General features: G+C 40.5%; 1 protein-coding gene across 5 annotated transcripts in view; it reads right to left on the reverse strand.

Annotated features, from left to right (window-relative positions):
* LOC140464531 (CREB-binding protein-like) overlaps positions 1-14,743 on the reverse strand; it is a 204,739-nt gene that overhangs the window by 49,674 nt on the left and 140,322 nt on the right. For 3 of the 5 annotated variants that reach the window (XM_072559707.1, XM_072559704.1, XM_072559705.1), the window contains exons 20-22: positions 14,205-14,315; positions 6,663-6,719; positions 5,442-5,519 (exon numbers count right to left, since the gene is read on the reverse strand). In XM_072559707.1, coding sequence (XP_072415808.1) covers positions 5,442-5,519; positions 6,663-6,719; positions 14,205-14,315 — 246 coding nt within the window. The remainder of the gene's footprint in view (positions 1-5,441; positions 5,520-6,662; positions 6,720-14,204; positions 14,316-14,743) is intronic. The other 2 variants (XM_072559706.1, XM_072559709.1) reach the window with 1 other exon arrangement.

A 14,743-nucleotide genomic window follows, 5' to 3' on the forward strand; every position in this document is an offset into this window, starting at 1 on the left:
GGCTCATTTCCCAATACCAGGTCCAGGACGGGCCCCTCCCTCACTGGACTATCCACAAACTGTTTAAAAAATAACCATCCTGGACACAACTAACAAATTGCTCCCCATCCAAACCCTTGGCACTAACGGAGTCTCAGTCAATATGGGGCAAGTTAAAATCACCAACCATAACAAGCCCTTGACCCACTAAATCATTCTTGTAAATCTCCTTTGACTCCCTCCATCACCAGCACATCATTGCTTAGATACAGGCCCAAAACTGCTTGCAATATTTCAAATGTCTGATTAGAATCTTATAATGCCTCAGAAGTCCATCTCTGCTCTTGTACTGTACCCATCTGAAATGAATTGCATTTGCCTTCCTCAATGCCACATGAACCGATATGTTAACCTTAAGAAAATTCTGAACTAGGACTCCCAACACTGACCTCTGTGGAATTCCACTGGTCACTGGCTGCCATTCTGAAAAACACCCCTTTATCACCTCTCTGCCTTCTGCCAGCCAATCTCTATCCATGCAAGCAGCTTGCGCTTTATCTTATTTTATGGGCTCTTATCTTATTTAGCAACCTCCTGTGTAACACTGTGTCAAAGGCCTTTGGAAATCCAAATAGATCACATGTAGTGGCTCTCCTTTGTCTAACTTGCTTGTTATCGCTTCAAAAAATTCAAACACATTTGTCAGGTATGACCTCCCCTTGACAAAGCTGTGTTGAATCAGCTCGATTTTACCATGCACTTTCAAATGCTTCACAATCTCATCCTTAATAATGGACTCTAAAATTTTACCAATGACCTAGGTAAGGTTAACTGGCCTATAGTGTCTCTTCTGTCTCCATCCCTTCTTAAACAGAGGTGTTACATTAGCCATTCTCCAATCCTCTGGGAGCTTCTCTGACTCTAGTGATTCCGGAAAGATCATCACCAATGGCTCTACAAGCTCCTCAGCTATCTCCTTCAGAACTCTGGGATGTACTCCACCTGTTCTGATGATTTATCTATTTTCAGACTTTCAACTTCCTCAGCACTTTCTCTTCAGCGATTACCATTACACTCACCCTCTGCTTCCTGACTTTCTTGAAGTTTTGGTATGCTGTTGGTGTCTTCCATTGTGCAAACTGCAAAATGCCTAATCAGCTCCTCCGCCAATTCTTTTGCTCCCATTACTACTTCTCCAGCCTTATTTTCCAGTGGTCCGATGTCCACTCTTGCCCCTCTCTTACCTTTTATACATCTAAAAAAGACTTGTGCAATCTTCTTTTATTTACTAAGTAGCTTAACAACATGTTTCAGCTCCCCCCCACCCCCCCAAACCCCCAATGCCATTTTTAAGCTACCCTCCCATGGTTTTCAAAAAGGCTTCTCAATCCTCTGGATTCCCACTTTTCTTCACCACATTGTATGCTTTTTCTTTTGCTTTTATACTGTCCTCGTGTCTCTGTAGTTACCTTTATTCAGTTGTAAGAGGGTTACATCTGATTCAACCTTCTCCCTCTCAATCTACAGGGAGAATTCTATCATATTATAGTCACTGCCCCCCCAAGGGTTCCTTCACCTTAAACTCCCTAATTAAGTCTGCCTCATTTCCAAATCCAGAACTGTCTATGTCCTAGTGGGCTCTTCCACAAGTCTTCTAGGAGAAAGTGAGGACTGCAGATGCTGGAGATCAGAGCTGAAAATGTGTTGCTGGAAAAGCGTAGCAGGTCAGGCAGCATCCAAGGAGCAGGGGAATCGACGTTTCGGGCATGAGCCCTTCTTCAGGAAGAAGGGCTCATGCCCGAAACGTCGATTCCCCTGCTCCTTGGATGCTGCCTGACCTGCTGCGCTTTTCCAGCAACACATTTTCAGCTCTTCCAAAAGTTTCTCCATTTCTGGCACACAAAGCACATGGAATCCATATATCCATAAGAAATTAAAGTAAGAGCAGGCCATATAGCCTCTAATCTTGATCGGCCATTAAACAAAATATTGCTGAACTGATTTCAACCTTAACCCACTTTCTTCCTTGTCCCTCATTACCCTGGAAATCAATTTAACTCAGCTTTGAATATATTCTCAGACTTAAGTAGGAGATTCCTTACCTTGAAGCTGCGCTCAATTTCTAGATGACCGTTGTGGGAGTGGTCAATATTCTCAGACTCTCAGAATCCCTACAGTGTGGAAGCAGGCTGTTTGGCCTATCAAGTCCACACAGACCATCCAAAGAGCTTCCCACCCCCACCCTATCCCTGTAGCCCTGCATTTCCCGAGGCCAATCCACCTAACCTGCACAGCTTTGATCTGCAGGAGGAAATCAAAGCACCCAGAGGAAACCCACGCAAGAGAAAATGTGTGAACTCCACACAGACAGTTGCCTGAAGCTGGAATCAAACCAGGGTCCCTGCTGCTGTGAGGCAGCAGCGCTAACCACTGAGCTATCACGCTGCCCCTAAATACTAGAACAGAGAAAATTTACAGCCCAGGAACAGGCCCTTCGGCCCTCCAAGACTGAGCCGATCCAAGTGTACTGTCTAAACCTGTCGGTCAATTCCTAAGCACCTGTATCCCTCTGCTCCCCACCTACTCATGCATCTGTCCAGACGCATCTTAAATGAATCCACCGTGCCGGCCTCTACCAATTCTGCTGGCAACACTTTCCAGATGCCCACCACTCTGTGTGAAGTACCTGCCATGTGTATCCCCCTTAAACTTTCCACCTCTCACCTTGAAAACGTGACCTCTCGTTATGGGATCCTTCACCCTGGGATAAAGCTTGTCTCTATCCACCCTGTCTATATCCTTCATGATTTTGTAAACCTCAATCAGGTCCCCCCCTCAATCTCGTTGTTTCAAATGAAAATAAACCTAACCTACTCAACCTCTCTTCATAGCTAGCACCTTCCATACCAGGCAACATCTTCATAAACCTTCTCTGCACTCTCTCCAAAGTGTCCACATCCTTTTGGTAATGTGGTGACCAGAACTGTACACAGTATTCCAAATGCGGCCGAACCAACATAGTGTACAATTTTAACATGACTTGCCAGCTCTTATACTCACTACCCCGACCAATGAAGGCAAGCATACTATATCCCTTCTTGACCACTCTCTCCATCTGTGCAGCAACCTCCAGGATACAATGGACCTGCAGTCCCACATCTTTCTGCCCATCAACTTTTCCCAAGGCTCTTCCGTTCATTGTATAAATGGCTCTAGAATTAGTCTTGCCTAAATGCATTACTTCACATTTGTCTGGATCGAAATCAATCTGCCACTTTTCTGCCCAACTCTCCAGCCTATCTGTATCTTCCTGTATTCTTTAGCATTCCTCTATGCTTTCTGCTACTCAACCAATCTTCGTGTCATCAGTAACCTTGCTGATCATACCAACAGTGCCCTCTTCCAGATCATTTATGTATATTACAAACAACAGTGGCCCCAACATTGACCCCTGTGGAACACCACTGGCCACCTTTCTCCATTTCAAGAAGCTCCCTTCAACTACTACTCTGTCTCCTGTTGCTCAACCAGTTCTTTATCCACCTAACTAGAACACCTTGCACACCATGTGACTTTACTTTCTCCATTAGTCTACCATGGGGAATCTTATCAAATGCCTTACTAAAGTACATGTATATGACATCAACTTGGCCACTTCCTCAAAGAACTCTATTAAGTTGGTAAGGCACAATCTCCCCACACAAAACCATGCTGCCTATCACTGAAAAGCCCATTCTTTTCTAAATATAAATAGATCCTATTCCTCTGTATCCTCTCCAGCAACTTTCCTACCATCGACGTCAGGCTCACTGGTCTGTAGTTACCCAGGATATCCCTACTACCCTTTTTGTTGAGGGGGACAACATGAGAAATCTTCCAGTCCTCCAGCACCTCACCTGTATTTAAGGATGCCACAAAGATATCTGTCAGGGCCCCAGCTATTTCCTCTCTTGCCTCCCTTAGCTACCTGGGATAGATCCCATCCGGTCCTGGAGATTTGTCCACCTTAATAACCTCTAGCCTACCCAACACATCTTCCCTACTTACGCCAACGTGATCCAGACTAATCAAATTTCTATGTCTAATTTCAAGATTCACCATGTTCCTCTCCACAGTGAACACTGATGCAAAGCAATTATTCAGAATCTTACCCATTCTCTCAGGTTCGACACACAGCCTTCCTTCATTATCCTTTAGTGGACCAATCCTTTCTCTAGATACCCGATTGCTTCTTATATAAGAATAAAATGCTTTGGGATTCTTTTTAATTCTGCTTGCTAAAGCTATTTCATAACCCCTTTTAACCCACTTGATTCCTCGTTTAAGACTTTTCTGATATTCCATCAGGGCCTGTTCTGTTCTTAGCTGCCTAGACCTTATGTATGCTCCCCTTTTCCTCTTGGCTAGTAGTACAATTTCTCCTGTCATTCATGAATCTTGCCCTTCCTATCCTTTGCCTTCAATGGGACATGCCTGTCCTGCACTATCTTTGAAAGCCTCCCACATCTCACATGTGGACTTCCCTTCAAATAGCTGTGTCCAATCCACATTTCCGAGCTCCCGCCTAATTTTGATATAATTGACCTTGGCCCAGTTTAGTACTCTTCCCTTAGATACAGATGAGAGAGGTCCTATGAGTATTCTAAAACTTACAGAATTGTGGTCACTGTTCCCAAGGAAATCCTCCACCGCACCTTCTACCACCTGTCCTGGCTCGTTCCCCAATACCAGGTCCAATATGACCCCTGCCCTCGTCAGACTATTGACATACTGCTCTCGAAAACTCTCCTGGACGCTTCTTACAAATTCTACCCGATCCTCTCAGCGTGTATCCTGTCAAGCCTCCTCAGAATTTTATATATTTAAAAATCCCAGTCATAAATAAAAGATAAACCTCACAGATATAGAGGTTATTTTGTGACTTGTCATTTGTCATTCATTGTATCTGAAGACTGTCAGTAAACAAAAGCAAAGCAATTTAGATATTTTATGCTAGCAAGTCAACAGAGTTGACCATCCCCAGATCATGTTAAGTTCTGCAAGAGTGTTCCTGGACTGTCACTAAGACCACGTGCAGCTCTGATTAACACAATGCAAGTGGTTAATTCTGGCTCAGGTTATTAGAACAAGAACTCATGTCAAAAGTTACAGAAATGGCAACTTAGGATTCTTCAGTCTTACAAAGGGAGATTGTATCATAAAAATAATACATAGGCACTGGATATTTAATAGACTGAAGTAAAAGCTAAACATTTTCAGATATGTAAAGACAGCTGTCAGAAAAGATTCATTCAACAGGGTGGTCAACAACTGGAATAGGTTCCTGGAGGGACTGGAGTTGAGTATACCTAAACTACTTAAAGAAAGAGTCAAACCTAATGAGATGATGGAATTTAGGAAATAAGAAACCTTTTAACCAAAAAATCAACTAGGTCAGCTAATGACTCAACAATACCACCTACCCTGAAGGCCAGATAGTTTCATTATGAAGAACGCAGATTTGATGCATTTTGCGAGCACATTCTTTACATTCAACAAAGCTAAAATGAGAAAATAAAATGTCAGGCTCCCAATATTGCAATTGTAATGATATTAATCAAAGTTGCTAACTGTACCAAATGATTAAATTTTAGAGTAATAAAATAGTTCTACAAATAACCTATAGCAAATCTGTTTCATTATTACAAGATGGGACAAAACAACCACAGACCACCCCAATAATTAAAATTGAGATAATTTGTTAGCAGTCTTGGAAGAATATTTAATTGGAACAAGAAACCAGAAAAGCTACTAAAGTCTGATTAATTGGTGCGGAGTAACTATTCCGAATGCTAAAATAGCTGCCGACTCCCATCGATAAGGGCCAATGACCTCAACTGGTTGCAAAAGTCTTCATGTCCAGGTTTGGTTACACATGCGCTGATGTCAGCATGTTCTATGTACAATGATGTCAGCGCCAGTGCTTGCTCAAACTGCTCTGTCTTTATTTCACATTCGCGTTCTCTCCCTCATCTTGATTTAGTCTGGATCACAGGAGGGGACAGCAGCTGATAGGTCTCTTTAGCAGTCTATTTTGTTCTCTTTGGCACTTTTGCTCCTCGCTAAATATTAAACTTGCTGTAATGACTCAGTAAACCCCTCTGTTCTGTTGCTTCCCAAACAACTGGCAACTCTTGTCCTAGCAGCACACCATGAGCAGTGATTGCTGCTAGGACTGCATTAGTTACTTATGAAGCTATTCAACAGCAGAAGCCAGACTGAAAGGGGAACCTAACATCTTGTTGCTGCGAGATTGGGGGGTCTCCCATGGACACATGAGGTAGCTCCTACTATGCAGTTTAGAGATTGTAGTTCAACCTAGCTCCTCTGGGCTTTTGATCAGTTGTCTTAAGCAGGGTCGCAGTCATAAATCTTAGGTGCTGGAACTGATCCCACATGCAGCATGTCTGGCCCCTGATCAGACCACAGTTTTTGAGCTCTTATTCCAGGCCCTGAATCTGGAGTCTCAATCAACTCATGAGTAAGAAGGCCACCGAATGACTTCCCCGTTATGGGTAAAATAATTGTGGGGCAGGCTCTGGCATATTACTACATTTTATGCATCTCCATTTGCCATTCCACTCCAGGGTAGTACAAAATCCCAATTCAAGTGACTGGGAATAATGGATATTGAGGATACTTACGGCTCAGGATCCAATGTATCATTTTTCTTCTTTTCAAACTGATCTTTTGAAATGGTTCTGTAGAAAGGCAATAAAAAGAAAACGGATTCTGATTTAGAAACCAATACACTACATTTTGCCTCCAACGTTAATAGTGCTTACATGACAGACTACACCTGCATGCTTCCCTATCCACACAACCAATCCATAATATTTTCTAGTCCTATATACAATATTCAATTTTGTTTGCAACATGCCAGCCAAAGTACAGTTTCCTTGTCCTTCGAATACTCCAAAAAAAATTGGAAACACAGTCATTAATAGGTTAATTTCTACAATGACTTGAGATGTACCTTTCCCATGTTACTTTCAAAAATGTTTATTTGAGTAAAATTAGCTAATTGATTCTTCTTTCTTACAGAAAGTGACAGAATAACTAACAAAGTTGCATTCAATGAAAATTGTGCATTGAAGGAAAGTAACCATTTACGTGCGCAAATCACTAAGACAAAACCATCTAATATGAATAAAACCACGAAGTTGGAACTGTTATCTGGAAAGTAGATAAACATGTAGAAAACCTTCAGGTTGCATGCAAGGGCCTTGGCTGATGTAGTGACTCAATGTTTTTCAAAGTAATTATGACAAAGGCAGAAACAATATTCTGATTCTTGATTTTCTAATCAAATAAAACTCGAGTAAGACTTATGATGAAAATATCTAACCAAAACTTTGGTCTCTCCTATTTGAATATCAAGTATTTGATGAGTCGGATCATCCAAAGCCCACCAGCTGTGAGCAAAAGTACACAGAAACCTTATGAAAAGCATAAAATAAATAACAAAACAGAAATGTCTCAAAGGAATCTAGAACAAACATAAAGAAAAAGATACAAGCTCAATTATACTATGTCTGCAGGCAAGTAGATACATCTTCCTGGGACCATGATGAACTCAAACATTGAGTGTTCGCTAATTGAATTCCCTGATTAAAGTGGATGGTATATTCTACTTAAATTAGCAAAACAGCCATAACTGAGCAGGGGAGAACTTATTTTTCAAAGTAGCAAATCAAGATGATCAGGAAATTATTGTTTGAAGGGGAGGTACAAGCAGATTCAGCAGTAATTTTCAAAACAAAACTGTATAAATATTTGAAGAGAGAGTATAAAACAATGGAGAATGAATAAGACTCTCTTTCGAGAGAGTTATCACAGACACAATGGACCAAATGGCCACCTTCAGATTGTAAGATTCAACGACGTGAGCTATTTCATGAACTTTTTGGAAACTTCAATGAGCTAGAAATTGGAACTTCATGTTCAAGAAGTTGCAACTGCCTTAAGCACTGCTTGCACAGAGGTCCCAAAAACCTTCTAAACAGGTCAACTTGTATACACATGAAGGGTGGAATTGTGCACTTTAAGAGTGATAGTGCTACATTTGAGCCCCGTGCGTGTCCAAATTATACATTCTTAGATGAAGGAGCTGGTAAGAAACAGAAAGAGGAGACCATTGAACCTGCTCTATTAATCAGTATTCAAAATACTCATGGATGAATCATTAGCTTCAACTCCACATCCCATCCACTCCCTATTTTTCTCAATTCCTTGAAAAATCAAGCCTTTACATCATCCTTAAATGTAGTGAGTAATGGTGCATTCACAACCCTTGGCAGTAGAGAATTCCAAAGATTCCTAATTTCTTTGAAATTTTTCCTGTCTGAGTTAGTCCCATATCCTAAAACTATGTTCCCATATTCTAGATTACCACGTGAGGAGACGACGAATACATATCTTACCAAATTCCTTCATAATCTTTTATGTTTCAATTATATCACCTCTCATTCTTCTAAACTTCAGAGAATAGAGTCATAGATGCAGAGCCAATTTGGTCATCATAATTCAACATGCTCATACTAGGAACCAATCCAGTGATATTATGTAGTATTGCCTTCACTGCAAGTACAGCAAACTTTGTTTAACTGGCACTCTCAATAAACTGGCAATTATATGGATGTGGGCATTGGGTATTCGCCAAGCTGGTGTGTTTTTCTGCAAAGGTTTTGCCACCTCGTTGGTGCTCTGTCTGCCTGGCATTTATATGTCTCTGTTTGTTGGTACGTGTGGTTCTGTATCTGAGTGATTTGTACATGACATCCAGTTTATTGTGTCTATTGATTTGAGTTCTGGTTGGAGTGCCAGGCTTCAAGGAATTCTCTGACATGTCACTGGTTCGCCTGTGCTTGGATGCTTACATTGTCCCAGTATGGTAATTATATATCTGAAATACCGGAGGTTTACTGTATTATCACTATCTCTGCAATGTCCAAGTCGTCAGCTGAGTGTGAGAGTGCAAAGGCTCTCTGCCTGCATATTTTCTTTAAGGCAACGTTTATTAGTATTTAAATTACCTACGCTGTAAATAAAACATAATAGTGATGTGTGTATCCTCTGCGTTACATTTCTATTCCTTAGTGTATGTTTTTATGCTGGTTGTATGGACTTCTTTAAAACCAGAATATCTGATCAACCAGCACACTCCTGGTTGCCTTGGTGCCGGTTAATAAAAAGTTTATTGGACATCCTTCCTTCATTTTGGAGACTGCAAACAGAATTCCACATGAAGTCCCACCAAATCCATTGAAGTGTAGCAAGTCATCTTTATTTTTGTATTCCAACTTTGGGTGTCACAGTGGTTAGCACTGTTGCCTCAGCACCAGGGATCCAGGTTTGATTCCAGCTTCAGGTAACTGACTGTGTCAAGTTTGTACATTCTCCCTGTGTCTGCGTGACTTTCTTCTGGGTGCACCGGTTTCCTCCCACAATCCAAAGATGTGCAGGTTATGTAGATTGGCCATGCTAAATTGTCTAGGAGAAAGTGAGGACTGCAGATGCTGGAGATCAGAACTGAAAATGTGTTGCTGGAAAAGCGCAGCAGGTCAGGCAGCATCCAAGGAACAGAAGAATCGACGTTTCGGACATGAGCCCTTCTTCAGGAATGAGGAAAGTGTGCCAAGCAGGCTAAGATAAAAAGGTAGGGAGGAGGGAATTGGGGGAGGGGCGTTGGAAATGCGATACGTGGAAGGAGGTTAAGGTGAGGGTGATAGGCCGGAGTGGGGATGGGGGCGGAGAGGTCAGGAAGAAGATTGCAGGTAAGGAAGGTGGTGCTGAGTTTGAGAGTTGGGACTGAGACAAGGTGGGAGGAGGGGAAATGAGGAAACTGGAGAAATCTGAGTTCATCCCTTGTGGTTGGAGGGTTCCTAGGTGGAAGATGAGGCGCTCTTCCTCCAGCCGTCATGTTGCTATGGTCTGGCGATGGAGGAGTCCAAGGACCTTGGTGGAGTGTGAGGGGGAGTTGAAGTGTTGAGCCACGGGGTGGTTGGGCTGGTTGGTCCAGGTGTCCCAGAGGTGTTCTCTGAAACATTCTGCAAGTAGGCTAAATTGTCCACAGTGTTCAGGGATGTGTATGTTGGGTGCATTAGTCAGGAGTTAAATTTAGGGGGTTGGGTCTGGGTGGGCGAGTCTTTGGAGGGTTGGTGTAGATTTGTTGAGCTGAAGGGTCTGTTTCCACACTGTAGGAATTCTAATTCTAATCCGCATCCCCCTTGCAATAAAGGCCAACATACCATTCGCTTTCCTAATTGCCTGTTGTATCTTCATGTTAACGCTGCGTGCATCTTTTGAGCACACCTAAGTTTGTATGAACATGAAGATTCTTTCCCTTTTAGAAGAAATCTGATTTCTATTCTTATGATCTCACATTGCCCTACATTATACTCTCTGTGCCACATTGTTCTCCATTTACCTATTCTGTCTATTCTCTTTATATCCTCCTCAAAGTTTATATTCCCACCAAATTTTGTATCATTTGCATGACATATAAGCTCAGTGAGTCAAGAATGAATTTCAAGATCTACACATTCTTCTGAGATTATGGTTGATACAGTTTCCAAAAGTAGGCAGACATTCTTAGCTGGATTTGAAGGATGACATTGTATGAGAAAACTACATAAATGCATGGAGAAATATCCCTAATCCAGGATACCAAAATATTACCTTAAAATAAAATGTGTCCTGGCAAACTTTACAGCAGGATAGAAGATTTCTAGGATATATCATTTATCAAAATGAAACAGTGCAGCTAGACACAGGTTTACTTGTAACTGGATGTCACTTGTTCTCAAAATGTGTTGTAATTTATTAGTTAATCTCAAATTTTAAAAAAGAAAGACAATGGTGTTTTTCAACACTAGAGCTACATCATTTGGTCTTTGTTTACGGCTGCAGGAACTAAAAGTCTTGAAAATAAATTTGCATTTATATAGAACTGCTCATGGTGCACAAAATATTCTTTGCACACTTTATTAAATTAATCATTACATTACTACATTGAAGTGATATTATGAATAGAAGACGGGTGAATGTTTTAAAACAAAGTCTTTCTGACTTCAAGCCAATTAAGGTGTCTGGGCACTTGGAGTTAGTTTGGTGCACCTACAAGTGAGTGAATTTAGAATATTGTGAATTGTGAAGGATACAGACACGAGGCTATATTGGGAAAGGGGACATATGAATTATGTCAAACTAGGGAATGATGAAAATCAAAGGATATCCCCTACCTGTGGGATCTTGCGCAATGGTGGCGGTGTCCCCAACCTCTGAGTCAGGAGATCTGGGTTCAAGTTTCACCTGCTCCACAGGTGTGTAAATAACATCTCTGAACAGGTTGATTAGAACTTTTTTATCCTGCACTGCCAGTATGTTTGATACATAATGCAACAGTGACTTTAGGATTACAAAATAGAAGGCAAGAAGAACTGTATTTTACAACCAGTAGAACGCAACAGGGAAATAGTCATTTTGAACCTGTACAGTGCACTAGCCAAGATGGGAAGATCTTAAAATTGGTATCATAGTATGTTCAATAGCCAATTTAGAATGCAAAAATCAAATGATTCGTTTGAGACCAGTTAAGTTGATAATTTTAGTTGAATTGAAGTTGATGACTTTGCAAAGTGAAACATTTTGTTTTAAAAATAGATAGAGACTGTTATGAAATTGTGTACAATATTCATGAATTGAAAGCCAGTGGGTGGTCGCTTTAAAAGACCGTGTTTTATCGGTGTGTGGAAGTTTCCAAACATTGTACAGACAGCCTCAAAACGGAAACAAATATATTGAAGGGCCTTACAGCTGGCAGACAAAACAGCAGTCTTGTTTTAAAGTTTTGGTAAAAAGCTGGACTCAACCAATTAATTTAAGCAAAGCCCTTAGATACTGAAAGCCGATCAAGTTTAAATTTGATGGTGTTGACAACCTTGAACCAAACTGACAGTAAAGAAATTAATAGGTAACCAAGGATATAAAAGATGCGGGCATTTTGAAAATTGGGGACAGCCAATTGCCATTTGAAGAGATAAGAACTTTCCAGTTCTCAGAGGAAAAAAAAGCACCATTTATCTATAAAGGTACATGGCATGTCTAGTGAATATTCTTGGCACCAGAAAATGATTGAGAAGGCATTTTGGACAGAGGAGATGACTGAAGAAGATACAGAAAGTTCAGGAGGATCCATTATGTGTGAACTTTGAGAGACTAAGTTTCAATTTATTGTTCTTATTACTTGGACTTATATAAGTGGGACCTGTGTTATTGGAACAGCAAACCAATAGAATTTAATTCAATTAGGGAATAGGTAGTAGTTAGGAAGCAACTGCTCAGTTTGTTAGAAATTCTGGTAACTTGGTCATTGTTGGAGTTAAATAATAAATTAGTTGTTAGCTGTAGAATGAATGAAAGGATTTCATTTTATTTAATCGCCCCTTTATAACAGATTGTATGGGTGAGGGGTAGGTTATACCACTTGTTACATTATATCAGATTATGAGGCAAGATACTCCTTTCTGTTTTGGTTTTAATTATCAAAAGGGTGCCGATCTCCGCTTCGTAACAAGACATCCAAAAATTTATCAGAGAACTATTCAGAAAGACCCAGGGCTGTTCAGATAGGTTGACCACAACATTATTCTAGTACACAATGCTGTTGTCACCTAGGGGTGAGGGGAGAACGTATTTACATAGCACTTTTACAACCACCCTACATACCTCAAAGTGCTTTACAGTTAATGAAGTATTTTGAAATGCAGTTAATAGAATCACAGAGATGTACAGCATTGAAACAGGACTTTTGGTTCAACTTATCCATGCCAATCACCTATTCTAAATTAAGCTAGTCCCATTGCCAGCATTTAGCCATATCCCTCTAAACCTTTCCTACTCACGTACCCATCCAGATTAATGTTTCAAGTGAGAAACACAGTAGCCAAATTGTACATAAACTTACACAAACTGCAACATGATATTTTGTGATGTTGATTCATCGCAACACAGAACAGGAACAGGCTATTCAGACCCTTCAGCCTGTTCCGTTATTCAATTCTGTCACATATCAAGACTGATCTGCGGCCTAACTTCATATACTTGCCTTTAGTTCATATGGCTTAATATCACTGCTAAGCAAAAAATTATCTATCTCAGATTTAAAACAAAACAACTGATATTGCATTAACTTTGTGTGTAGAAGTGCTTCCTAACATTTTCCTGAATTCTTAAGAAGAATTGTAGTTTGGATTGTGGATGAAGTAGTGGATTCATTTGCCAAGTTGGTGTGTTTTTCTGCAAGGGCTGGGTTTAACAACACATCCCCAAAAGCCTGCACCTCTGACAGTGCAGCACTCTTTCAGTACAGTACTGCAGTATCAACTCTGATTTTGGTTCTTAAGCCTCGAGTGGGACTTGAACCTGGAGTCTTGTGACTCAAATGTTCTCCCAACCGCACCATGATGACATACAACTAAAATTCTACCATTTCTCTCTTTTACCCAATCTTTCCAAAAAAGTAGGCACACTTCTTTGGTAAAATGGTATCAATGTTTAAGTTGCCAAAGTCTTAACTGAACAATATATTAGTGGCTTTTCCAAATTTTAACAGCAACTTCTTTGGGACAAAAGCAGTTAGGAAACTGGACTTAAGAGGAGATTGTAGCGTAGTTAACAGATCTATCTTAGCTGATTTAAAATACAGAAAATTCTCAGTTGCTTACAATACTTATTTACTTATTTGAGAAAACCTAAATGTCTAAGGTTAATAAAACCTGCACTCCAAACATGTTTAATATTTCAGCGATAAACTACAAGAACTGCCCTAATTGTCAAAGTAGTTCTGGATTTCTCAAAAAACATTTTCCTTCACACAGATTTAAGCCTTACATTTTGGCGTCAAACAAACACATTTTGACAGGACCATTAACTATTGCTAATTCTTAGCAAATACAAGTGATATTGGTTAAAAAAAATAAATGTTTCCCAAAGTTTTAGAATTATTCACCCAAGGCCACATTTCCAAACATTTCTCAGTTCTGTCAGTAAGGGGTACTTGGGAAAAAAACAGCTCCCAGGTTTGATGAAAAACATGAAGAAAAAAAACTGTTGAGGTAGCCAGTGCTAATTCCATTTTACACAGGAAATGGTAACACATGGAAACAAGTAAAGTTGTTACTTACGTTTGTGGTTGTGCAGGATCGTCACCCAGAGTGACACTGTCGCCTTGGATCTCATTGAAGCACTTCTCACAGAAGTGATACCTGTCAGCAAGAAGGCCATATTTGGGTGAACTGCTCGTCCACACAACACAGCCAGCCCAGCAACGGAGCCACCAATCAGAGAGGAAGGCAGATCACCACGGCGAGAGGATTGGTTGGTTGATTGATGATATTACAGGTCAGTGTATTACCAGGTTGGGTCAGGTCAATGTGGACAATGGGGTGGGGCAGGTTAAGAAAAAAAGGGAAGGGACAAACAGCACAGACAAAGTAAGACGGAACACCAAGACAACACAGAGCAGAAAGCCAAGGCAAAGCATAGATTAGCATTTGGTCTCATTGGACAGGTTAAAAAGCAACACCACTACATAATTAAATCATTAAAATTTGATTCATGGGCATCTTGAATCTTTTGGATTACTAATATTTTTACCAATCAATCTTTAGCATGTTCCTTGGGTTAGTTTATGGTTACTGTGCTTGGTTAATAACTACTCTGT

Source organism: Chiloscyllium punctatum, chromosome 40, assembly GCF_047496795.1.
Source record: "Chiloscyllium punctatum isolate Juve2018m chromosome 40, sChiPun1.3, whole genome shotgun sequence".
Taxonomy (NCBI): Eukaryota; Metazoa; Chordata; class Chondrichthyes; order Orectolobiformes; family Hemiscylliidae; genus Chiloscyllium; species Chiloscyllium punctatum.